Consider the following 23,916-nt stretch of genomic DNA (forward strand, 5'->3'; position numbering starts at 1 on the left):
AAGAAAAATTAAGATGTCAGGTGAAAAAAAAAATAAGATAGATGATGTTTGTAGTGCACCTAACACAGCAGAGTTACCTACCATCTTTGCAACGTACAGCTTAGCTCAAGTATTTCTGTTCTGCAAACAGAGATCAGCGTTCCACACAAGGCTTCAACAAACAGTAGAGAGATTTTGAGAGATTTAAGAGCTGGATATTGGTACAAGCAAAAGCCAACGACTCGCAACGTCAGTATCATACATATAGAACCAACCGATCCCACAAACATGTGAACCAGGAAAACTTGGCTTTGCAAAAGCATCGCCAACACGAAAAATACATTTCAATTCCTCGAGTATTTCTCTTACCGATCCATCTGCGCACGCTACTGAAGCTGTGGCCATGCTCAGTCACTGATGGCGTGCCAAGATGCCTTGCCTTTTATGGGTCCACGTCCTCAGCCGACACAATCCATCTCTGTACTGGAGTGCTTCTTAGAGATACAGATATCAGAGGAAATGGAAATAATCACTGATATGACACTTCTCCTTATAAAAGTTAACATTTTCACAACATCAAGCACTATGCTTGCATAAGCAATACATTTCTGGTACTTCCCAAAATATGCATATCCCAAGGGGTGAGTTTGGAGATTTTGCAAGAACCTAGAAAGATCCATCCGACTCGGATTTTAGTCCCTATTCAGTCCAACTAAGCTCTTGGAGCACATGCCCCTCTGCAAACAGGGATGCATATTCACAAGCATGAACACACATTTTATCACTAGCTTCATTGCCTACATAATTAGCATCAGCCTAAACTCCACCAACTGCTCTAGATAAAATATGTCTTGCCCAGAAGAAACGAGCCAAACATTAGGAGATGCATCACCTTCGGAGAATCCAATATCATGGGCCAAACGATTCACTTGTAACAAATGCTTGAATAAGACTTCGGGCTGCATGCATCTGGTCTGGTGTGCCAGATATTAGAATAGCAGTGTCCATTGTATCAGCTATAGGTTCAGTGACTGTTATCTTAGCTTCCGAAAACTGCAGAGAGAGTTAAATAGATCAAGCACGCATATCACAGTAAACAATTGGATACACTACACAAAACACTAGTCATTTACAAACCTCACGAATCCTATCCAAACAACCTCCATCTTCCCCACAGAGAGCAGGAATAGTTAATCTTGGAACCAAGACCTCTGCAGTTAAGTTTGGCATCATAGATGACTGACCAGGACTGCAAGGACAATTTCTCAGGTTAAGACATGACGTTTTCCGATGTTGTTGAGCAAGAGATAAAAAAATATATATAAGCACGAGAAGAAACAAACCCAGAAAATGCACCAAGTCCTCTATGCGCTGCTCCTGGGATATCCGATATTGACATTGGATCACCAACATCATGCATACCCTAAAAAAATTGGACCATAATGGCACAAGAGGAAGTATAAGAAACTTAAAAGAATGTGGACGCTGTTTGGCAGGCGACCATATTAGTCTAAAGAACAGTGCACCATGACACATCTACTGATTTTGCTGCTCAAGTAGTGGCTATCAAATATTCTGATACCTTCTTGGTCCAAGGAGCAGAGATCCCATCCAATGGTCGTCCCATAAAATCTTTTTGAAATGGAGATGGAGATTCATGGCTTCCTATGTATGGACCAAATTGAGAATCTAGCAAACCAAAAGGTGGCCACATATTAGGACCCACTGCAGGCATTCTGTCCCGGAATAGATGGTTACGAAGTCTAGCAGTTATCTGCATTAGAGCTTCTTGAATAGCTTCACAGTCCCCACTTATCTAAAAAATAGCAGTCCCGCAGTTAATTCACAAAAAAGAACTAAGGGTAGAGTAGATAAAGGCAATATGTAAACTAACAGATGAACTAAAAATTTAATCAGGATAAGGAAAATCTCGAGACATTCCTTCTACAATTAGCTTCTTATATTTACTAATTAGAGGCTTTTTTTGGTGCCTCCACGTTAATCCTAAGAAAATCGTAGAAATTCCCATAAAAAAGCAAAACATCCAACCGTCGAATTAATTAATTGACTAACTGTAACCATAGATCAACAACCAAACGAAACAACATACTAGATTAAAAAACAAATCATAGAGTCTAGCCCCAGACTACTTCTTGCCTTGCCTTTCCTTCCCTTTTTTGTTGTAGATATCATTTGTCCAACAAGGTTATGTTAGCAAACTACAACTTAGTTACGTTAACGATCAACATATTTTTCCAAATCAATTATAATCAAACATTAAAAATTAAAACAACAGAACACAAACATATTACGGATTATCACACAAAAATAATATCAAAGAATTTATAATGTATTTCCAAAAAATAATATGAGATACGGTGATGACATTAATAATAATAATAATTTCAAAAAATCAAGAAACAAATAAAAATCAATTTCTATGAGATACGGTGATGACATTAAAAATAATAATAATAATTTCAAAAAAATCAAGAAACAAATAAAAATCAATTTGCATAACACATAAAATGAAAAATATAAATTAGATCTATTCACCAATAATAAACATGATTCCAATATTATGAACAAAAATTACATTTATATTTTACATTCTAATATTTAAATATAAATAGTTGATATATCTTACCATACAACCATTATTAATATAAATATCTACAATTCAGCCGTAAGCTAAAATTTTAGCATGTGCAGTCACACGGGTTGATGCGCTAGTGTATATAATTGAATACAACAAAAGCAGACCTGAATAACTTCATCATTTTGTGGGACACCCCTTGGGATTTTGCCTTTGCTCAGCACTACTATATGTGCTCCTGATAGCTTCCTCATTTCAGCTATGATACTACCACCTTTGCCCAGAAGGCAACCAACTTGGTTAGGCGAAACAACCAGCCTACATATTGCAGGACCCTCCTTCTTGTCAGAGGTAGGCAACACAATTTTACGCTGCACATGCAGAATTGCACTCTGAGAAGGGGAAATTCCGTCGCCTGGATGCTACAGAACAGAAAGATAAATGGATACATCAGTGACTAGTCTCCCCGTTAGAATTTTGAATGACAGTGGTAGTAAAATTCTAAAAGTTACTTCCATGGAAAATCATAAATTGTTTATGCTATTAGAGTTACCAAAAAATTTTGCAAACAGACATCAAATGAATTAATACCTCTCAAGAGTCAAATAAAGAATAAAAAATATTTGGCTAATCACAAGAGAACTGCAAAAGGAAAAAAAGGAGCTTCGCATGGAAAATTCTATGACATCCAGCCTTCTATAATGCATAGGTTCACCATGTCGTTCTCCATGCCCATAAACAACTTTTATCTTGAGTTTTAACAAGATTTGCAGGCTAACTGACAACAACATTTCTTGTTGCTGCCTACATTCTTGCACTCCCTAGAAGTGTTATTCCATACAAACACTGCACTAACACTTCCATTGAATCCAAGAAAAATTGCAACTCCAGAAATAATGTAAATGGAGTATGACAAAATAGGTGTGCTATAGCTTAGCTGAATGCCATGTTGCCCAGCACACAGGTCAGAAAATGGATTAGACGGAAATTCATGAAAAGCTAATATACTTATTTTGCTACCAAGAGAAAATGAAGGTAATTACCGCAGGTCCAGATATACGTATGATGCGGTCTTCTGATTTTGGAACAGTCTCAAGAACTTTTATTTCGCAGCCTGTATCGTTCTGAATACTATTGACAATGTTTCCACCCTTCCCTATTATACTGCCGACCTTGTCTTTGGAACACAGTAACCTAAATGTGAGGGGTTCTACAGGAACTGAGGCATGGCCATGTATTGGAGCTTCAGGCAAAGTGGGAAATGGAGCAATATTTGGCCGAAGATCCATTATATCAAAAGGCCCATTGGCTTGGGGTGGCCCTTGAAAAGGAATATGGAAGTTAGATTGCATTCCTGAAGGAAGACCATCTGACCGATTGGCCAAAGAGTGCGATGATGATCCAGAAGGGTGAACACCAGCAGCTACATCACTTTCCTTGGGTGGATGAGAAAAGAGCACTTCAGCTACTGCATTCAGACCTTTCCGTACTGAATCAACCTCTCCAGTGATCTGCATGAATGATATATCAATGAACACCAAGGGCAATAATAAGTTTTTGCTATCAAATGATCTTACAACATGATCAAAGAAAGATTACAAGAGACAACTATAGGGAACATGACAATGAAATACAATACTGAAATATATACCTGGCAAAGTCTGTCTTGGGATAACGCACATGGCGGAAGCTTATCCTTTGAAACACGGATTTCACAGCCGTTATCAACTGACATTTGCTTAATCACGCTACCGCTCTTCCCCAAAAGCCAACCTGCTTGGCTGTATAGCACCAATAATCGCAAAGAAACAGGAGTTCTCGTGCCTGATGCATCCCCAGTTTCATTTCCATCTTCAGTTGCAAAAATCCTATCAAAGACAAGCAAAATGGCCTTCAATGCTGATGGTATTACCCTCTCCGGTTCTGTCTTCGTATCTTTTGCAACGAATGGATCGTCCTTTTCTTCCTTACTGTGGTCTTTCCCTGAATCATCCTTTTGTTCATTACAATGGTCTTTCTGAGAATCATTATTTTCTTCCTTACTGTTGTCTTTCTCTGGATCATCATTTTCCTCCTTACAGTTGTCTTTCTCTGAATCGTCCATTTCCTCCTTACTGCTGTCTTTCTCTGAATCATCCTTTTTCTCCTGACTGTGGTCTTTCTCTGAATCATCCTTTTCCTCCTTAATGTTGCCTTTATCCTTCTCATGGTCACCACCAACAGAAACAGCAACGCCTCCATTGTCCTGTCCACCTTTCTCACGGCTAGCTTCTTTGTCCTCAATTGCAGTGATGACAATAACTCTCTCATCACAACCACGGACTGCGTCATCAACCGTAATCTTCGCTCCAGTTTCTTGCCGTATCTTGACAATGACACTGCCTCCTTTACCAATTACATTTCCAGATTTTGAAGCAGGGCAAAGAAGGCGAAAAATGGGGACACCAGGCTGTATCTTCAGCTGAGCATTCTGTGAAGAAGCATGCTTTGTCTTCTTCCACTTGCCTGGGCCGCTGTGGTCCAAAGAATTCTTCTGAAACGGCCTCTTGGAAGGTGTCACGCGAGAAGTCATGTTTTCTCCTGCAGTCCTGCTCAACAGACAAGCAGAGAGCAGCAACGATAATATGAAATTAGGTACCGTAACAGAAAACTCAACAAGCAAAAAATTAGCAATTGCTAGCGCGCAGACACAAAAAAACTCTAAGCACGATTGTCACTGTGCAAAGGAAAAATGTGAAACGAAACAATACGCATTATAATAGGTTGGTGATACTCAATTAGCCAAAGTAAACAGCATAGCATGTTGCTAAGTAAGAATCGGATTACATGACAAACCCTCATCGAAGGCGTTAGATCAAAACACTAGTAATTACTACCAGTACGTGCATACATTTTTCTGAAAATAAATAAACTGCTATCGGTAAATCCTCCACACATCAAACGAATCCGCAACAAAATGGATGGATTGGAGTATACATCCATCCCAGCACGAAAGATTCAGAATTTAAGTCACTGTTAGAACAATCCACCCAAGCAAGCTAGGGCTGCCTTACCAACAAAAAAGAAGAAACCTATCCGAGGTCGAGATGGATCTCCACTCTATGCCAGTACAGTAGAGGGGCGGAGGGGAGGGCAACGACGAGGAGGACTAGGAGAGAAAAATGCTTCTTGGAGGCGGCCTGCTTCGCTTCTGCGGGAGGAGGCGTGCGCGTTCGGCGGAGGGGTTTCGGTGACGGTGCGAGGGTTCCGAGACAAATAGGCCGGCGAGACGGGAGGGAGTCGGCGAGACGGGAGGGAGCCGTCGACCAGTGGCGTCGCCTCGCCGCCGCGAGGGTAAGAGGAAGCAAAGAGGAGTGGGGTGAAGTCACGGCTGAAAAGTGAATTATGAGAGTACGAATAATACCGTGCTTTTAAACCGTACAGAAAAATATTGATGAAAACACCGTAGCATTAATACTGTACTATTAAATCTGATCTGATTTATTCAGGTCAGAATCTAACGGTTCATATTAATTTACTTTCTATTTGTTTTCTCTGAATTCTAATAGTGAATTGTGTATTGTAAAAACTCACCTTGAGTGGATTATGGATTGTCATAATTTAAACATATATTTGTAGAATTCACTTCCAAAACCTAGTCGTTTGTTTACAGAATTTATAATTCATAATATAGAGATAAACAAGTAGTCGCTTATAGCCACCTAACTTCACGGAACCCATTCCGGGGAATGGGAGTATTTTTGACATTTTCTGGTATGGTATTGTGTTCGCGCACGAGATATGTCGGTTGTCCTTTAAAGAAAATAATCGTAGATTGACACATCATTTACAATTTTGCCACTGGGTGTGGTCCCGTCTATCAGGCTAATTGAAATCATAATTGAAATCTTCCTTTGGGATTTGATATATATGCATTACTAGTTATGTTTTTCTGTACTTAGAGCATCTCTAATAGAGTAGTAAAATTACATTCTCTATATCTTTATATAGAGTGTCCTCAAAAAGATTTCCACTTTATATCTCTTTTGCTCCAGCAGACTATCTATATTTCACCTTTCATATTCTACTCTCATATATTTTAGTGATATCTTATAACTAACCATATATTTATAACGACTACATTTGTAACAGCTATATATCCAACAGCTATATTTCTAATGGTTATATTTCGAGTGTCTATATATGTAAATCCATTTGGTAACTAGAAAATATTGCATCACTGACCAGAAAATGTTGTATAATTAACCGAAAAAAGTCGATTTGGTAAAAAAAATTGAAAAATGTTGCGTAACCCATCAATATATAATAAAACTTCTAGATGAATATCACATAGATTGATGTGTCATTATTGCATTGCATGCCTATAATTCCACTGATCAAACTACCTTATCTCAACCAGCAACCTATTTGATTATGGATATGATGAGTTTACATTATCTGAAGTTTCGTAGGGTATATCTTCTACACATAGGAACATTGATTGTTAGCATATCCAAATGGAGATGTGTTATTCAATATGCAATGAACTAGCAGTATTTGTGAGTGAAGAACCTATCTCCTCACCGTGCATTTAGCCAATAAACTAAGTATATTTTTTTTATCATATTCACTAGTATCGCTCTTTTGTTCAACATGGTGTTGTTCTAGATGAATATATACAGAAAAACATAAATGATCTAGTATGCGGTTGTGGTGTGAATCTAAAATAGACAAACATACAAAAACTAAAAGAGGAAAGTTCCTTAGTTCATTCATGGCAGTGACTAGTTTAACAATATACAATCTCATTAGTTGGATTGCAATGTGGTGGAGTCACCAACAATATATCTAGAAAACTTCTTAATCCACACTATGTCATTAGCTCATGTAATAGCAAGGAATTCTAACAGCCGGATTACAATTAATGCACTAGGAATATACCAATGACACTCAAGTTTTGTTTGCTCTAGATAACATTAAGGACTCACATAATAACAAGTAATACCATATTAGCATATAGTACACTAGGAGTCACAAATAGAGCGTACATCCACATAATTTTTTGATCTATGTTCATGTAATAGACTTGCATAATGACGGACACTATCAACGACTTACATTACTCTATGAACAAGAAAGTGACAATGATGTAAACAGAGAACTCTTTAATCTAGTTTGTTTTGTTGTTCATATACCAGCATGCCACTCCATTGGCTTGATTATTGTGATGTACTAGAGATGATGCATTGGTACAACTCTTTACTCCATGTCAGTGACTCATGTAAGAACAAAAATTTTAACAACTTGGATTGCCATGTAGTGCACAAGGAATCGCTAATGATGTGGAAAAGAAACCCTTCATGCAGCCCGGTAACCCATGTAATAACAAATAAGTTATCAAATACAATATTAGGAGTCATGGACCTTGTGTGAAACAACACTTTAACCCATGTAACAACAAGGAACCCCAATGGCTTGATTACCGTGTAGTGCACTAAAATCCATAGATGTTGTGTACCAAAAACTCCTTTGTATTTAGTCCATAACACTAAATGACATAACAAAAAGCTAAGAACACATAGTATGTGGTCCCATGCATTAGTTTATCATGCATTGTGCTAGGAATCATGCATGCATGATCTATTGAAATGGTGCTACATACATGATTCAGCAAATTCAGTAAGAACAAATTGAAGGCCCCAAAAGTAAAGGAGGCTACCATGCGTATATGTGTGATACAATAAAAACCACTTTAATCAATCTACAAAATAACAAACAGCTAAGATGCATCAAGCAGTAACTCATTAACTTTGCTAATCCTGGGGCCCACCCACCGCACATGTCAAAAGGTGGCACCCACTTGCAGTCCCCATCGAAGGCGTGAGAGCCTCACGTTCTGCTTCATGTGCGGGCTAGTAGGGACCATGCGTTAGCGTCGTCGGGAGAAGGCGTGCTTGAGGGCTTCCATGAGTTATATGTCCCTCCCCTCATTTTTTTATAGGAACTCATGGATTCCATTAAACGACTCGAAGAGCTAATCACCGTCCAACAAGATAGTTACATCAGATGGCACACTAGCCACATCAAGGAACAGTGAGTGATCATCAGCTAGAGCTCCATAGCTCGTAAGTGCATGGGCGACCTTATTAATGGGAAATAATAAATTTAGTAAAAGAATTAACAAGGAAATTCTTAGCCTCACAGATAAGTCCACTAGCCGTCAAGAGTTTGAAAGTCTTAGTGTTTAGTGCTGTAACCATGTTCATTGCATCAACCTCCAAGATAATGTGTTGACCTCTCATGTTGCGAGCTACCTTGATTGCTTCTGAACATACCAGGATTTCTACATGGAATGCGTCAGGAACATTTTTTTAGGCTCCATGCACCTCCTGCCACGAAGGCTCCACTGTTATATCTAATAACAAATCTCCAACCACCTTTCTTGGATGCATCCCATAAAGTTGCATCACTACTAATTTTTAGCCATTCAGATGATTGTTTTTCCCCAAGCCACTTAGTTGATGTGATTTTGTAAACAAAGCCTTATACTCATTGATATGTTTCTCCAACTAGTAAGCCAATGCATCCACGCTACTTATATCCTTCTTTTATGTTCACTTTGTTTCTTTCATCCCAAAGTATCCATAACATCACAATAGCTCGCATTTGTATTGTGTCTTTAAGTTTCCATAAGGCCACAAACATCTCATGTACCGTTGGTGCACTTGCAAGTGTCTCTCATTCATTGTGTAAATTAGACGCTGACCATGCAACTTTGACATGTTTGCATTTGAATAATGCATGTCTAGTGTTTTCACCTAACCGCCTACAAACATCTCATGTGCCCCTCCCCTCCTGTATGGCTTGGCTGTGCCCAGCACGTGCTTACGTGGGGATTGACTCATGGCTTGGAACAGAGCCGAATGGAACCCCAACCGAGGAGGAGGAGCGAGTTCACGACTCATGCTTGGTCTCACGGGAGCAAGCATAGGGGGATTGGATCTTCTGTGTAGCCATCGTGCTTATGCAGCTCAATTGAGATCTAGGCCCACCTCTTGCTCTTGGGCGCCAGACAAACCATACTGTTATTGTCACATAGCCTAGTTAGAGGTTTCCCGAGGGACTATATCCATGCATATGAATTTTATTTGCATCCGCAAAATTCCCGTAAATATAATATTCCTATAGTATACTTGGTACAATTCTTTTCAAGCAAGCAATGTGCATCTTTCATCTATATACAAAAACTCTACCCTCGTGTCGCTCGATAGGGTAACTCAGGGGTGACCTAACCTTCCCTCTCCCACCACCCCGACTACCAAATCGACGCGGCCGCTGTTGCCAACGTTGGGCGCCAAGTGGTCTCCCATCGTAGCTTCCTTTCCCCTCTCTCTTCCTCTCCTCTCCCCTCCTTCTTGTCTTCTTCTCGGATCTGGCAGTGGACGTGTGGATTGGCAGAGCTTCATCCAAGGGCAACCTGTTCATCGCGATGGTGGTCGGTTTTGCACGCCTGACTGCCAGCTCGAGATCCACCATCAGGTTATGCGCGAAGGCGGTCTGGATCTGTGGGATCTTCACGGTGGTGACCAGCTTTGGTGTGCTGGTGGCCGGCCAAGCCCCACGTGTTCTGCGTGGGCTGGATCCGACCTTCTTCAGCCGCTTGGGTGTGCTTTGGTGGCCGTGGTGGTGCTACTCCTTGCGGTTTCACATGGTTGCGTGCGGTGCGTTATTCTGTGTAGCGAGCATGCATGTCACTATATCACCCAACGAGATTGATCCTCACATGTTGTGCAATAGCCTTCCTCTTCAGTGTTGTATAGGCTCCTCCTCTTATTAGATTTTTTTTCCACTCCGAATCTAGCTCATGAGGAGCTTTGCTGCTTGATGGTGGCTCTATGAACAATGTGGGCGAAAAAGATCGATGACAGGTTGTAATGTACGGATGGTATGAAGTACTATATAAAAATCTTGACTAGCTATGTGCCGATGCCAAACACGCAACTCCACGTTCAAACACGTAACTCCGCGTTCAAACACGCATCCCACTGCACTACTCATTCCGTTTTTACATAGAAACTAACAAACACTACAGTCAGCACCAAAGCGTCCCAGTCCGTTGCGTTCCGTTCCGTCCAAACGGGCCGCAACAGAAACCCCAGCCGACGCACCCCCGGCCCCGGGTTACGGCTCGCGGCTGGGCAGCTCGGCTCGGACCCCCGGTAGAAAAAGGGGGGTGGGGCTCCCCTCCTCCCTCCCATCCATCTCTCCCATTTGGGGTCGTCCCCCCCCGGAAATCGAAATCCCAGCACCACCGCCACCGCCGCCGCGCCCCCTCCCGCTAAACGCACGCCTCGCCTCCACCCCCGCGCCCTCCACGAGGCGATTTCTCTACACCTCAGAGCTCGGATTCACGCGGGAAGAGATCCGGGCCCCGCGGCTCGGATTAGGCCCTCCTGCCCGCGCTGGATTCCGCTGCGTCGGCGTCGATTCGGGCTCAGGCCCCCCAATCTGGTGAGAAACTACTGGATGCTCCTGTCTTTCCCGTTTTAAAATTGGCTCAGCTCACTAGTTTTCCGCTGCTGCTTGTTACGCGTAATGGTGTGGTTACGATTGTGATTGGCGGTGGACTGTTGGGTTCGGCAGACGAGCTGAGGTAGGCGGAGTGGTGACTTCTGTGAGACGGAGGAGTAGAGTGTTGATTAGGCTGGAATCTGATGGGTGTGGTCTGTGGTGTGATCAGTATCAGTAAATAGCTTTTATATCCTTGCGTGCTTGGCATGAAAATACACTCTTCACAGCATGTTGCCATTATATCAGATTCGGATATAATTCAATCACGTGCCCTTGCCCTTGCCCTCGATGTATTTCTTCCTTTCTACCGGCAACACATCCTGAGATGCCGTAGAGTGATGGCGTATAAATTGTCACGCTAGTTAAAAGATGCTTATTGAACTGGCTGGCGTTTTATGTTCCTTGACTGGGTTATTACACACTCTATTTCACCGTCATGCCCTTGGTAATATGCCTTGTATTTACATGCTTTGCTAATTCTCATATTACTGTCATAGATAATGTAACCCTGGCCTAACATTCTGCTAATCACATGTATGTCTACTGTCCTAGATTAGCAAAATCCTTTTATTTTCTTTATTTAGTCTTCTATGGAACTTCCTCTAGACAGCGGTGACTGGTTGATTCACCGAAATGATGGTTTCAAAGGATGCCAACTGCCAACCCTGCCTATGAACTTTTGCTTACGACTTAGGATGGGGACGGAGAGTTTAGTACTGTATCGCTCCAAGGTCATCTTTTTATTCGTAAAGATGATGAATCTTAGTGTCCATGGTCATCTGAAACTGTACTTTTCATGTTTGGCTAGCTGATTGTTGTGATAATTACTTTTCTTAACTGCTTTGTGCCTGATGCAATCCATTTTGGGTAGGTATTATGGTAATGAAGATGGAGATTGAGGACGATGGTGTCATTCGAGGAACTGGTGGGGTATGGACGGAGGAGGACAAAGCCCTCGGTGCTGCTGTGCTCGGAACAGATGCCTTTGCATATTTAACAAAAGGAGGTGGTGCCATATCTGAGGGTCTTGTTGCCGCATCTTTGCCTGTAGAATTGCAAAACAAACTCCAAGAGCTTGTCGAATCTGAGTGCCCTGGTGCTGGTTGGAACTATGCCATCTTCTGGCAGCTCTCACGCACAAAGTCTGGTGATCTCATCCTTGGATGGGGGGATGGCTCTTGCCGTGAGCCCCGAGATGGTGAGGCGGGAGCTGCTTCTTCTGTAGGTAATGATGATACCAAGCAGCGGATGCGCAAGCGCGTGCTGCAGCGGTTGCACATAGCATTCGGGGGTGCAGATGAGGAGGATTATGCTCCTGGTATTGATCAGGTGACAGATACTGAGATGTTCTTCCTAGCATCTATGTACTTTGCTTTTCCTCGTCGTGCCGGTGGCCCTGGTCAAGTATTTGCAGCAGGCACCCCCCTCTGGATTCCAAATAATGAGCGCAAGGTATTCCCAGCCAATTACTGTTACCGGGGATTCCTTGCAAATGCGGCAGGATTTAGGACTATTGTTTTGGTGCCTTTTGAGAGTGGTGTGCTTGAACTGGGCTCAATGCAGCACATAGCTGAGAATTCTGATACTATCCAGACCATACGGTCTGTGTTTGCAGGGGCAAGCGGTAATAAGGCTGCAGTTCAGAGACACGAGGGAAATGGTCCTACTACTACTGAAAGGTCGCCTGGTCTGGCAAAGATTTTTGGGAAGGATTTGAACCTTGGCCGGCCTTCAGCAGGGCCAGTGGTTGGTGTATCAAAGGTAGATGAAAGGTCATGGGAACAGACGGCTGCTGCTGGTGGGAGCTCATTGCTTCCCAATGTCCAGAAAGGATTGCAGAATTTCACTTGGAGTCAGACTCGGGGCCTGAATTCTCATCAGCAGAAGTTTGGCAATGGTGTGTTGATTGTGAGTAATGAAGCCGCACACCGCAACAATGGAGCCGCCGACAGCCCTAGTCCAACACAGTTTCAGCTTCAGAAAGCACCTCAGCTTCAGAAACTGCAGCTTCAGAAATTACCACAGATTCAGAAAACACCACAGCTAGTGAACCAGCAACAGCTGCAGCCACAGGTGCCTAGGCAAATTGATTTTAGTGCCGGGACCAGCTCCAAGTCTGGTGTTTTGGTTACAAGAAATGCTGTTCTGGATGGGGAGAGTGCAGAGGTGGATGGCTTGTGTAAAGAGGAAGGGCCACCACTTGTTATAGAGGACCGACGGCCAAGGAAGAGGGGAAGAAAGCCTGCGAATGGGAGGGAAGAACCACTTAATCATGTTGAGGCTGAGCGCCAGAGGAGGGAGAAGCTCAATCAGCGGTTCTACGCCCTCAGAGCTGTTGTCCCAAACATATCAAAAATGGACAAGGCCTCCCTGCTGGGCGATGCGATAACGTACATCACTGACCTCCAGAAGAAGCTCAAAGAGATGGAGACGGAGAGAGAGAGGCTTTTAGAGTCCGGTATGGTGGATCCAAGGGAGCGAACACCTAGGCCGGAGGTGGACATCCAGGTGGTGCAAGACGAGGTTCTTGTCCGTGTGATGTCTCCTATGGAGAACCATCCAGTGAAGAATGTCTTCCAAGCTTTCGAAGAGGCAGAAGTCCTTGTAGGCGAGTCAAAGGTCACCAGCAACAACGGGACAGTAGTCCATTCCTTCATCATCAAGTGTCCTGGCGCCGAACAGCAAACGAGGGAGAAAGTGATCACTGCGATGTCTCGCGCGATGAGCAGTTGAGCAGAGCGTAGGATCAGTTGAGGAGCTGGCAGCGCGGGTAGAGGAGGCAGGCGGTTTGCTGTGTTGGTTGCGAACAAGCAGCAGCCTTTGACATGTTCCATTGTCGATAGAAAGCTGTAGGTCGAGAGAGCAAGATCAGATTCTGACTTTAGCAATGCAAGAAAAGGCTCTGCCATTGTATGGTGGTAGGTCCTTGTGGTCCTTGTAGTTTTGATGTTTTTATTGGGATGGGATGGATGGACACCGTGTTCCTAGTGTAAGCTTGATGCAGCAGAACAATAAACAGTAGTAGTACATGTTTTTCCCATGCATGGGTTGGAAATTTTACTTTTCCTGATAGTGGCATGTATCAGTTCCTGTTATGTATGGTATGTTTAATCCGATGTACTTCGATGGGGACAGGAGAATAATAAGTATGAGATCTTTGACCAGGGACCAAAAAAGAAATGCGTGAGAACTTGAACTAGAATGAGATTAACCTGAATTTCCTGTGCTCTGGCCCTCTAAGCTCTATGAAGGGGTAGGACCAGGGTTTAAAAAACCGTTGAAATCTGCTTGATATTTGTGAAAACCGATCAATTCGATCCGCACCGTATTTTGAATTTAATCGTTTTTTAATTTGAATTAAAAAATAAAAATCACAAATCACAAAAAGTTCTAAAAATACCAGAGACAATTTTAGGATCTTCTGTAATTTTTTTTTAAAAAACAATGTTGTTTGCATCATATTTCATAGACAGGGAGTTTGAAAAAAAAAAAAAAAAAACTAAAATGGACCATATGAATAGGATGATTTGGTCTATCATATTAAGAAAAAACTTAACATATAAACACATATTTTTTTTTTTGCATGGTGTATCATAAAAAGATCTTTAAAATTAGTTTTAATTCATTTGAAGTTTTATTAATTTCTCCATAGTTTTTACAAAGTTCATAAGCATAAAATGAATATGGTAAGAACAACACTGTAATTAACTTTTTCATGTCTACTATTATTTTTTCTACATAAAGTATAGTATAAGTAAACTAATAAAAGTGATCTCACTAACTTTGGAGGTGTGATGGTTGAGTTATTAATTAATCTAGGTCCAACACATTGACACAATTATGCATATTACAATAATTATTTCATGAGTTTATTTATTTTTAAAAGACATAGGATCATATACGAAGACTAACAAAATTGATTTCATGATTTTTGGATTAGCAAAAAATTAACTATGTATTTAACTAGGTTTAGTAAATACATTTTTTTATAGAAAATATACAACTTTTTTATGAGTATAAATACTTTTTTATGAGCAATGGAGTGGGAAAATGAAGAAAAGAAGGAAGGGAGAAAAAGACAAGATAACGGCTGACAATATGGGGCCCAGTGCCATGTCATCTAAAACTACCCGGAAGTGTGATCAGATAATTTAGAGAGGAAGAATGTCTAGTTTTAGGGTTGATGAAGTAAAATCGGATTGGCGCAAGAGCTGAGGAGGAAAAGAAACTTAGGAGCTTGCCTTTTTCCGTTTCTTCGTTGCGTCTATCCTCCTATGATATGTTCCTTTGTCCGCAACAAGTCGAGTCGCCAGGATTTCAAAAACCCTACCTCCCCACTCCGATCTCCCCCGCCGCGAAGGCCAACCAAACCCTAGCCGCCCCCTCCCACCCAGATCGCCGCAGCGGCGCTAAATGGAGGTGCCGCCGGAGATGCTCGACGCCCTCGCGGGCTGGTTCGCGCAGTCCCTCTCCCCCGACGCCGCCGCCCGCCGCGCCGCCGAGCAGAGCCTCTCCTCCTCCGCCTCCTCCCCGGGCTTCGCGCTCGCGCTCCTCGGCCTCGCCGCCTCCCCGCGCCACGACCTCCAGGCCCGCCTCGCCGCCTCCGTCCACTTCAAGAACCTCCTCCGCCGCCGCTGGCCCAAGCCCTCCTCCCCCGACGCCGACGACACCGCTGACCACCTCCCCGAATCCGACTGCGCCATCATCAAGGCGCACCTCCTCCAGCTCCTCCTCACCGCCCCGCCCCTCATCCAGGCGCAGCTCTCCGAGGCCCTCGCCGCCGCCGCGGCATCCGACTTCCCGGCCAAGTGGGAGTCGCTCCTCCCGTCCATCGTTTCCTCCCTTGGCACCGCCCTCGCCGCGGGGGACGTCGTCGCCACCAACTCCCTCCTCGCCGCCGCCGCGTCGCTCTTCTCCCGCTTCCGCAACGCCTTCGACAACAACGCCCTCCGCCTTGACCTCAAGTACTGTCTCGAGAACTTTGCCGCACCACTCCTCGAGGTCTTCCTCTCCGCCTCCCGCCGCCTTCAGGCCGCTGCGACCACGCCGAACCCGCTCGAGCTCCGCCCGGTGTTTGAGTGCCTTCGCCTCTGCTGCGAGATCTTCTATTCGCTCAACTCCATCGACCTGCCTGAGTTCTTCGAGGACCACATGCGCGAGTGGATGACAGAGTTCCGTGCCTTCCTCACCACCTCCTACCCGCCGCCTGTTGAGGCAGATGGTGCCCCGGATGCACTCCGTGCTGCTGTCTGCGATAACCTGCAGCTTTATATGGAGAAGTACGAGGAGGAGTTCAGGGGATACTTGAAGGAGTTTGTTGAGGCTGTGTGGGGGCTCCTCATGGCGCAGACGGCCTCGCCGTCCCGTGGGCAGCTCGCGGTGACTGCAATAAAGTTCTTGACTACAGTTGCAGAGAGTGTGCACCATGCGTTGTTCGGGAGTCCTGAGGCGATGAAGCAGATATGTGATAGTGTTGTTGTGCCTAACCTGCGGCTGCGGGATGAGGATGAGGAGCTGTTTGAGGGGAATTGGGTGGAATATGTCAGGCGTGACTCAGAGGGGAGCGATGCGGATACACTCAGGCGAGCTGCGTGCCGGTTGCTGCGGGGCCTTGCAGCAAATTACCGGGAGCAGGTGGCTGCACTTGTGTCGGCACAGGTCCAGCAGATGTTGGCTGCATATGCAGCTGATCCGGCGAACAACTGGAAGGAGAAGGATGCTGCAATATATCTCGTTATTGCTCTTATGCAGAAGCCCGGTGCCACAGGTGGTGGAACATCCGTGGTTAACATGGAGAGCTTCTTTGCATCTGTGATTGTGCCTGAGCTCCAGGCCTCTGATTGGCAGTCTGAGCCAATGCTGAAGGCAACCGTCCTCAGGTTCTTGAAGGAATTTAAGGATCAGATCCCCAAAGCCACTGCACTGGCGCTGCTTCCAAGTGTGGTGAGGTTCCTGACGCATGAGTCCAATGTTGTTCATTCTTATGCTGCAACCTTTATCGAGAACCTGCTGATCATCAAGGATGCGGTCCTGGTACCAGGTGTGAACACCGTGACCAGGTCTCAACGTTATGTTGCTGCTGATATCAACCCATTTGCCCCACAGATCATTCAGAACCTGTCCACAGCTCTAAGTTTTCCCGATTCACATGAGAACCCCTATCTGATGAAGTGCCTGATGCGGGTGCTTGGGATTGCTAATATAGCTGGTCAAATTGTTCACGAGATTACCGCTCGTCTTGTGGGTATTCTCATGGAAGTGTGCAATAATCCCAAGAACCCTGACTTTAACCATTACTTGTTTGAGGCCCTGGCAGCAGTGATTGGCCATGCTGGTGAGCAGGACCCAGCACTACTCCCTGTGTTTGAGGCCAGCCTCTTCCCAGTGCTCCAGAGGATATTGGTTGAGGACATCTCAGAGTTCTGGCCATATGCTTTTCAGATATTCGCACAACTTGTCAGTTTGAGCCGACCTCCCCTCTCACAGAATTACATGCAGCTATTTGGTGTCCTTCTCAGCAATGCCACTTGGGACCGACCACCATGTGTTCCTGCCTTGGTTCGTTTGCTGCGAGCATTCCTCAGGAAAATTCCAAATGAGCTAAACCAAGAGGGTAGGCTGCCGAATATCTTAGCAATATTCTGTAGTCTCCTTTCACGAAGCAGCACCGAAGATTCTGCATTCTACATGCTTAACACATTAGTGGAAAATGTTGGTTTCGACATTATGAATCCTTATGTAAGTGAGATATGGAGTGCTTTGTTTACTCGGCTACAGACTAGACAGGCTGTGAAGTTTGTGAATTCTCTTGTGGTCTTCATGTCCTTAGTGCTGGTCAAATATGGGTCAGGTGTTCTTGTCAGTTCCATCGATGTAATTCAGCCAAATCTTTTCACCCAAATCCTTCAGCGTTTCTGGATTCCCAATCTCAAATTGATCAAAGGGCCCCTTGAAATTAAGCTGACATCAGTTGCTTCAACAAAGTTGCTTTGTGAGTCTGCAGCGCTGTTGGATGCTGCTGCAGCCCAATGGTGGGGCAAATTGCTTGACAGTATCGTCTCGCTGTTGTCGAGAATGGATCAAGGTGGAGCACAACAAGAGCAAAATGATGGTGCTGATGCAGCGGATATTCAGAAGACTTCAAGTTATTCTGTCTCATTTGTACGCCTTCAATATGCTGGAAAGAGTGAAGATGATCTGCTGAAAGAAGTAAATGATCCAAAACAGTTTCTGGTCACATCGTTGGCCACACTTTCTGCACAGTCTCCTGGGAGGTTTGGTCCTGTCATTGAGCAGCATGTGGACCCAGCGAACAAAAGCGCTCTTCTTCAACTTTGTGCAACCTACAATACCAACATCGTCTAGGTAAACAATTGCTGAGATCCTTCCAGTTCATTTTTTGTGTTGGTTCAGTTCAGTGATTTGCATTTATGAGCTTAAGACATGGTACCATTATCGATATTTATAAGATTTTGACTATTAAATGCCTTTTTGTTCTGAAGTTGTGTTAATCATGTACATACATGTTACGAAAATTACAAGGAAAACTTTTGAATGTGATGTAAGGTTATTCGGGAGGCATAGTAGTCACCATCTGCAAAGCGAACGTCTCATTGGACACAAGCATGAAATCGCTGTTAGCTAATGCTATGAATTGCTGTGTTATCATTTTTACAACTTGATATCTACTTGCTTCAAGTATGTGATTGAAAGGCCTTGTTCCATTGGATATAATCATGAGCATTGTGAACAGAGTAGCCATTAGTAGCTATTGAACCTCCTTTAGGTGTTCTCTGATCTAGCCATTCATGACTAATTTAATTATTTCATACACAGCATTTTTAGTCGGAAGCTTCAAATGGTTTCGAAAAAAATAAATCCGCATTCACTGCAAACTTGTAATTTGATTTTATTTGACCCACGACACATGTCCTTGTTAATCTTGGGTACTTCTAACACTTGTTATCCTATAATAATTTCAGGGGCCAACTGGCGGGGTTTTGTCAAAAGATGAGTCTCTGGGAGTTGTCTGTCCGTCAAGCCTTTTCGGTTTTTGCCCTTGTTGGTTGGTGGGGCGGGCGGATGCCGAATCATGTAGAAGGAAAAACATTGAGAGCTTTGTGGAGGATTTGTCTATTTGGGAGAGTCATTTTATTTTTCGCGACAGAGGTTCCTTTTGGGGGGAAAAAGTGTATTGGACAAGTTGGATATGTTGTCAACCTGGTGTGTCAGTCCTGAATCCTGATGGTTGGAACGTACTGTAATTTTTGCCATCCTGCGTTGGGTCACTACACTGAAAGCGCCATGCCTGAATCGAACGAAGTGTTTAGTGTCGTCTTCTTTTTGTAGGAGGAGAAGTGTTTTAGTGTAGATTTGAAGTCTGCAATCGTGCCATATTTTGAGATTGTTTTCTGAATTGAAGGATGGGTATTTGAGATTGTTTCTCAGCAACCCTACCCTCAAGTGAGCAAGCTCTCATGCGCATGTATACTTGTTTGCATGACACGGTACTACTATGCGCCTTGCAGGATAGATACACAAGCCGCAGGGGCAAGCACTGGGGAAATTCTAAAAAGGGTGCACCTCCAGACCGCGTTTGGGTTTGACAAGTTGCTCAACTTGGAGATGCTCGTCATGCAGATCGCTCGCCGATATCGACAAGTTACTCAACTTGGAAATTTATTCCAAAATCACTCTAATATTCCTTAAACTATTTGTAAATCACGCTATAAGTTCTACAAATGTACTAAATTTTCTAAACTATTCTAACATTATTTCTAAACTACTATAAACTATTCTAAAATTATTTCTACTATTTTTAAACTATTCTACAAACAGAGAAAATTACCTCATCCTTCCTCCTCTCCTCTCCAGCTCTCCTTCCTCCTCTCCTCTTCTCTGCTCACTGGAAATCGAAATATCGATAATGGGGGCGACTCTCCCCTCCACAGCTAGCGGCGTGCATATTATATAGGGTACTTGTCGGCACCTAGAGTGCCGACATAACCTATCAGCACGTCACTTGTCGATAGGTTCCTGTTGCACTGCCAACTGCAATAAAAGCAGTGGCCCACCACCTATCAGAGGTCCAAATGACGATATGTACCTGTCGATAGTAAGGGTGGAAACGGATCGAATAAAACATCTTTCACATTGCTATCTATATTTTAATACGAATAAGAATGCACATCTGAATATCCTCAAATGCGAATACGAATCGGATTGTTCAAATCTGAATCTGCATCGGATATCTACTCGACCGGGTTGTATACAAATATCCTACACCATTAATGACAAGAATTTTTATTTTGGTGTGCACAAAATTCGTTCACATTTAGAGTTACTGGAATTACCGAAATTTTAGAAATTTTGTTCAAAATTCATGTAGGAAATTTAATTTTTTGTCAAATTTGACTGAAATTTAATCAAATTTAACTAAAATTTGTTCCAATTAGATTGGGCCAGAATATATAAATTTCGTTCACCTCTGAAATTTCTAAAACTTTAGCGAAATTTGGTTCTCTGGTTGGTGGATATGGATATTATCTATTTCCACATCTGAATTCAAAGCAATTCGGATATCCATATTTGAATCTGAATCTCGAATCCGAATTCGGATACATCATCTTAGTATCTATTTCAAAAATGAATACGAATATGGATATCCATATTCGTGTTTTGACGGATACGAATATTGGATAATTTGGATACCTGCTATCATTTTTCACTAGTTAGCAAACCACTTGCCAACAGTCCCTTGTCAACATTTCGCCTGCTGACAGAGTACTATTTCGGCAATTTTTCAAAAACAAATATTATTTTTGCAATTTTCCATTAAATTAATATTATTTAAAAAAATCTACAAATTTGTTCCATAAGTGGTGTCACAAGTAAATCCCAAACGGCATGTTATATCAATATATCTGGGACGGGCGTCCAGCAGTCCATTCTGACCCAACAGAGTTCCTTTTTGGAAGAGAGGAGTCGTGCAGCATTTGTTCGCAAGTATCCGTGCAATTATAAACATTCACTCTCACCAGTTTGCATTCCGTGATGCATGACAAAATATTCATATTCATTGATGGCAGACAGCACCTATCTTCCCAATTTCGCAGAATCACGGGACACTTAAAAGACTCCATAGATGGGTTCAGGAAAATGAACATGCATGCAGATCACTTCCAGTAGTTAAACTGAGAATAGACTGAGCTCAAACATCAGCACAAATTTGGTTTTGCTTCCTGTTCATAGTCTGAATAGTAATTGCAATCTCTCTCTCAACAACACTCATCAATGAATATGAATATGGAAAACATCGAAAAACATGATTACATGAGGGCTGGAACGATCACAGTGGAAACATCACATTATCACACATTTGCACGCAAGGTAATTCCGAGTTTAGCTTGTGACATGGAGTATATAGTACATCCATTACATTGGGCATCCATTGTGCCACTTCATCACTGCTGGATGCATCAAAGACATCTTAGGCATTGTCATTTGTCATTACAACATACACGTATATACAAAAATGTACACGGCTTCTGCGGTACTGATGCGCATTACACTCGGTTTGCGGAGATGACACATGGTATAACCATCTTAGTACGTCTCAACACCAGTGGGTTTGCAGTCGACGTCGAACCACACTTCATTGTCACGGCCAATGATGCGGAATGGACTATTGTACTGTGCAATTGAGTATGCGTTCTTGCTAGGGTAGTTTGTGGAATTAACCCACGGTGACCGACTCAAGCTCATGGCGAGTTTCTCAGCTTCCTCAACCACATTGTTGTCTCGTGCATAACCCGAGAAGCTCCTGACTGCAATGCAGTGGCTTGGCCATCTATCTGGATGCAGGTTCAGTTCCGGGAGAGGAACAGGAGGGGAAGCTTGGAACTTTGCTGGTAAGTAGAGCCGGACAAAGTATGCTGAGGAGTGCAGAGGCCCTGCACCTGGAACGATACTTGTCAGGACAGGGGTGGTCATTCTGATCCTAGAAGAGTTGAGGTTTGCTCCCATCAGGTATTGGAACAATCTGGCAGCCAGCAACAGCACTAAAAGGTTTAGAGCTTGCTGGATCTAGCAAAGCAAATTAAGCAGACAGAACTTGTAAAAATGTGAAAACGAGAAGATATTATGAACAAAGTAATGGATTCAAGTGATTGATATAGACAGTTCGCAATCAAATGTACAGAAAACAACCCACCGGGATATCGATACTTATGGATAGTAATATCATAAATTCACATGTTGCTGATAAATGTCCCAAGTGCATAAGCATTTACGTCAGGTCTGGCAAATAAAAATTTAGATTCCATGAGTTAGCAGAGCCAGAGATCAGTGGCTGCAGTTTTGTGACGCCTAGTAGGAAAAGAGGCAAAAAAACAATACTCGAGATCAAGCCAATTGATATGGGAGTGGGAACCCTTAGGATTAAATCTTTAACAAATTAAAGCTACTTGTACATTCTTATAATTTGCAATTGGTTATCACTCATCGCCATCATTAAGACAGAAAGCAAGCGATTTTTGAATAAGCCCAATAGCACAGGTTTATCTTTACTCAAGTTGGTTCACAGATTGCACAGAAGACTACACCTAACCAAACCTATCAAAAAACATACAATTTTCACAAAGAGAGAAGCTAACCCTACATCCTTTTTTTTGCTTCAGAATCTCTCACTAACCCCTCTAGTTGTTCTTAAAATCCATCCATTTTTTGCTTTTTTCTTCATTCCTTCCTATACAAGAATCGATACCCGAAAGAAGAGTCGACCTCAAGCCCAGGACCGCACGCTTACGGGCTCAATCTATGGATCCGGCTCATGATGGCATCGGTCTCCTACCAATCCGATCAAAAGAAGGGATCTTGGGGTGGTGGACAAGGGAGAGAGAGATAAAGAGGGAGGGTGACCGACTCACCGGTGGAAGCCGAGCTTGGTGGCGACGTGGAAGGAGCTGCGGTCGGAGGGGGCGGACATCCAGACGGTGTCGCGGTAGAGCCGCACCTCGAAGTCCGACTCCGAGTGCACCGTCGTGTACTGCGGCGTCTCCGAGCCGAGGGAGGCCGGCAAGAGCAACGCGACGAGGAGGAGCGGGAGCGCGAGCACCACCGGATGCCGCTGCCTCGCCATGGTGGTCATCGCCGTCGCGGTCGGCTCAACAGCTCTGCTTGCTTCTCGGGGAGGCCGGCAAGCAAGTGGTAGAGTAGTAAAATTCGCAGGGAAGGGAATATGCTATAGGTCTACAAAATGGAGAAATCAGGGTCTGAAAGTGCCAAGTGGAGTAACCTGCAAAGGAAACTCCTTTTCTTGAATCCACACATCCAATTCAGCCAACTCAATTATACTGCGTACAAATGGAAAAGATCTTTCATCCATGTATAGACATAGCAGAAAACTAACCTTTACAAATACTATAGCGGTGTGGTATTGTACCGATAACTCTAGATTGCTCGATCTATTTTAGCATGCAACAAGATACATGTATATTCAGAAACAAGAAAAGGTAAACATCGAGCAACGAAACTCTCTAAATTAATTATCTAGATGCAAGAAAATTCAAAATCCTATTATATAAGCGTGTGTATACGAATTTTATGCCTCTAGCAATAAGAAGAGTGACCTCACAATGTACTGAAGTTTTAGCCAAAAATCAAAACAAAATCGAATCCAAAAATCAAAAAACTTATAAACTTGTAAGAAAACCAATAGAGAGAGACTAGAAGGAGGTGAGCATAATAACATGAAGAAAAATAAACTTCATTATAGTAGAAGTCAGCCCTAT

At 43.2% G+C, this 23,916-nt stretch overlaps 4 protein-coding genes across 5 annotated transcripts; 2 read left to right on the plus strand and 2 right to left on the minus strand.

Annotated features, from left to right (window-relative positions):
- Positions 1-499: 499 nt before the first annotated feature.
- On the minus strand, positions 500-5,943 carry LOC133892076 (RNA-binding KH domain-containing protein RCF3-like). Its single transcript, XM_062332827.1, has 8 exons — positions 5,629-5,943; positions 4,227-5,163; positions 3,619-4,086; positions 2,743-2,997; positions 1,562-1,795; positions 1,323-1,402; positions 1,117-1,228; positions 500-1,032 (listed from the first exon to the last, which is right to left on the minus strand). The coding sequence occupies exons 2-8, from the start codon at positions 5,145-5,147 to the stop codon at positions 889-891; spliced, it is 2,214 nt and encodes a 737-aa protein (XP_062188811.1). The 5' UTR covers positions 5,148-5,163; positions 5,629-5,943; the 3' UTR covers positions 500-888.
- Positions 5,944-10,747: 4,804 nt separating this feature from the next.
- On the plus strand, positions 10,748-14,163 carry LOC133892100 (transcription factor MTB1-like). The gene is made up of 2 exons (XM_062332843.1): positions 10,748-11,065; positions 11,997-14,163. Exon 2 carries the CDS (start codon positions 12,002-12,004, stop codon positions 13,856-13,858), a length of 1,857 nt encoding a protein of 618 aa, XP_062188827.1. The 5' UTR covers positions 10,748-11,065; positions 11,997-12,001; the 3' UTR covers positions 13,859-14,163.
- Positions 14,164-15,294: 1,131 nt separating this feature from the next.
- LOC133892111 (exportin-2-like) lies at positions 15,295-19,469 on the plus strand. The gene is made up of 2 exons (XM_062332850.1): positions 15,295-18,490; positions 19,108-19,469. Exon 1 carries the CDS (start codon positions 15,539-15,541, stop codon positions 18,488-18,490), a length of 2,952 nt encoding a protein of 983 aa, XP_062188834.1. The 5' UTR covers positions 15,295-15,538; the 3' UTR covers positions 19,108-19,469.
- Positions 19,470-21,475: 2,006 nt separating this feature from the next.
- LOC133892121 (uncharacterized) lies at positions 21,476-23,380 on the minus strand. Of its 2 annotated transcripts, XM_062332861.1 has the most exons (3): positions 23,053-23,380; positions 22,338-22,423; positions 21,476-22,210 (listed from the first exon to the last, which is right to left on the minus strand). In XM_062332861.1, the coding sequence occupies exons 2-3, from the start codon at positions 22,410-22,412 to the stop codon at positions 21,731-21,733; spliced, it is 555 nt and encodes a 184-aa protein (XP_062188845.1). In that variant the 5' UTR covers positions 22,413-22,423; positions 23,053-23,380; the 3' UTR covers positions 21,476-21,730. The 2 variants fall into 2 exon arrangements, with proteins under 2 accessions (XP_062188845.1, XP_062188841.1); XM_062332857.1 differs by lacking the exon at positions 22,338-22,423 and having other exon boundaries at positions 21,476-22,166; positions 23,053-23,358.
- Positions 23,381-23,916: the final 536 nt, after the last annotated feature.

This window comes from Phragmites australis, chromosome 2, assembly GCF_958298935.1.
Source record: "Phragmites australis chromosome 2, lpPhrAust1.1, whole genome shotgun sequence".
Classification (NCBI taxonomy): domain Eukaryota; kingdom Viridiplantae; phylum Streptophyta; class Magnoliopsida; order Poales; family Poaceae; genus Phragmites; species Phragmites australis.

Bases quoted from the DNA above. Each gene is read 5' to 3' on its own strand.
- LOC133892076 (XM_062332827.1), bottom strand. From the start codon at position 5,147: ATGACTTCTCGCGTGACACCTTCCAAGAGGCCGTTTCAGAAGAATTCT. The intron at 1,796-2,742 runs GTCTGCTTTTGT...GCTATTTTTTAG, and splicing joins AAAATGATGAAGTTATTCAG to ATAAGTGGGGACTGTGAAGC. The intron at 1,033-1,116 runs GTTTGTAAATGA...CTCTCTCTGCAG, and splicing joins GTTTGGATAGGATTCGTGAG to TTTTCGGAAGCTAAGATAAC.
- LOC133892100 (XM_062332843.1), top strand. From the start codon at position 12,002: ATGGTAATGAAGATGGAGATTGAGGACGATGGTGTCATTCGAGGAACT.
- LOC133892111 (XM_062332850.1), top strand. From the start codon at position 15,539: ATGGAGGTGCCGCCGGAGATGCTCGACGCCCTCGCGGGCTGGTTCGCG.
- LOC133892121 (XM_062332857.1), bottom strand. From the start codon at position 23,273: ATGACCACCATGGCGAGGCAGCGGCATCCGGTGGTGCTCGCGCTCCCG. The intron at 22,167-23,052 runs GTGAGTCGGTCA...GCTGGCTGCCAG, and splicing joins ACCAAGCTCGGCTTCCACCG to ATTGTTCCAATACCTGATGG.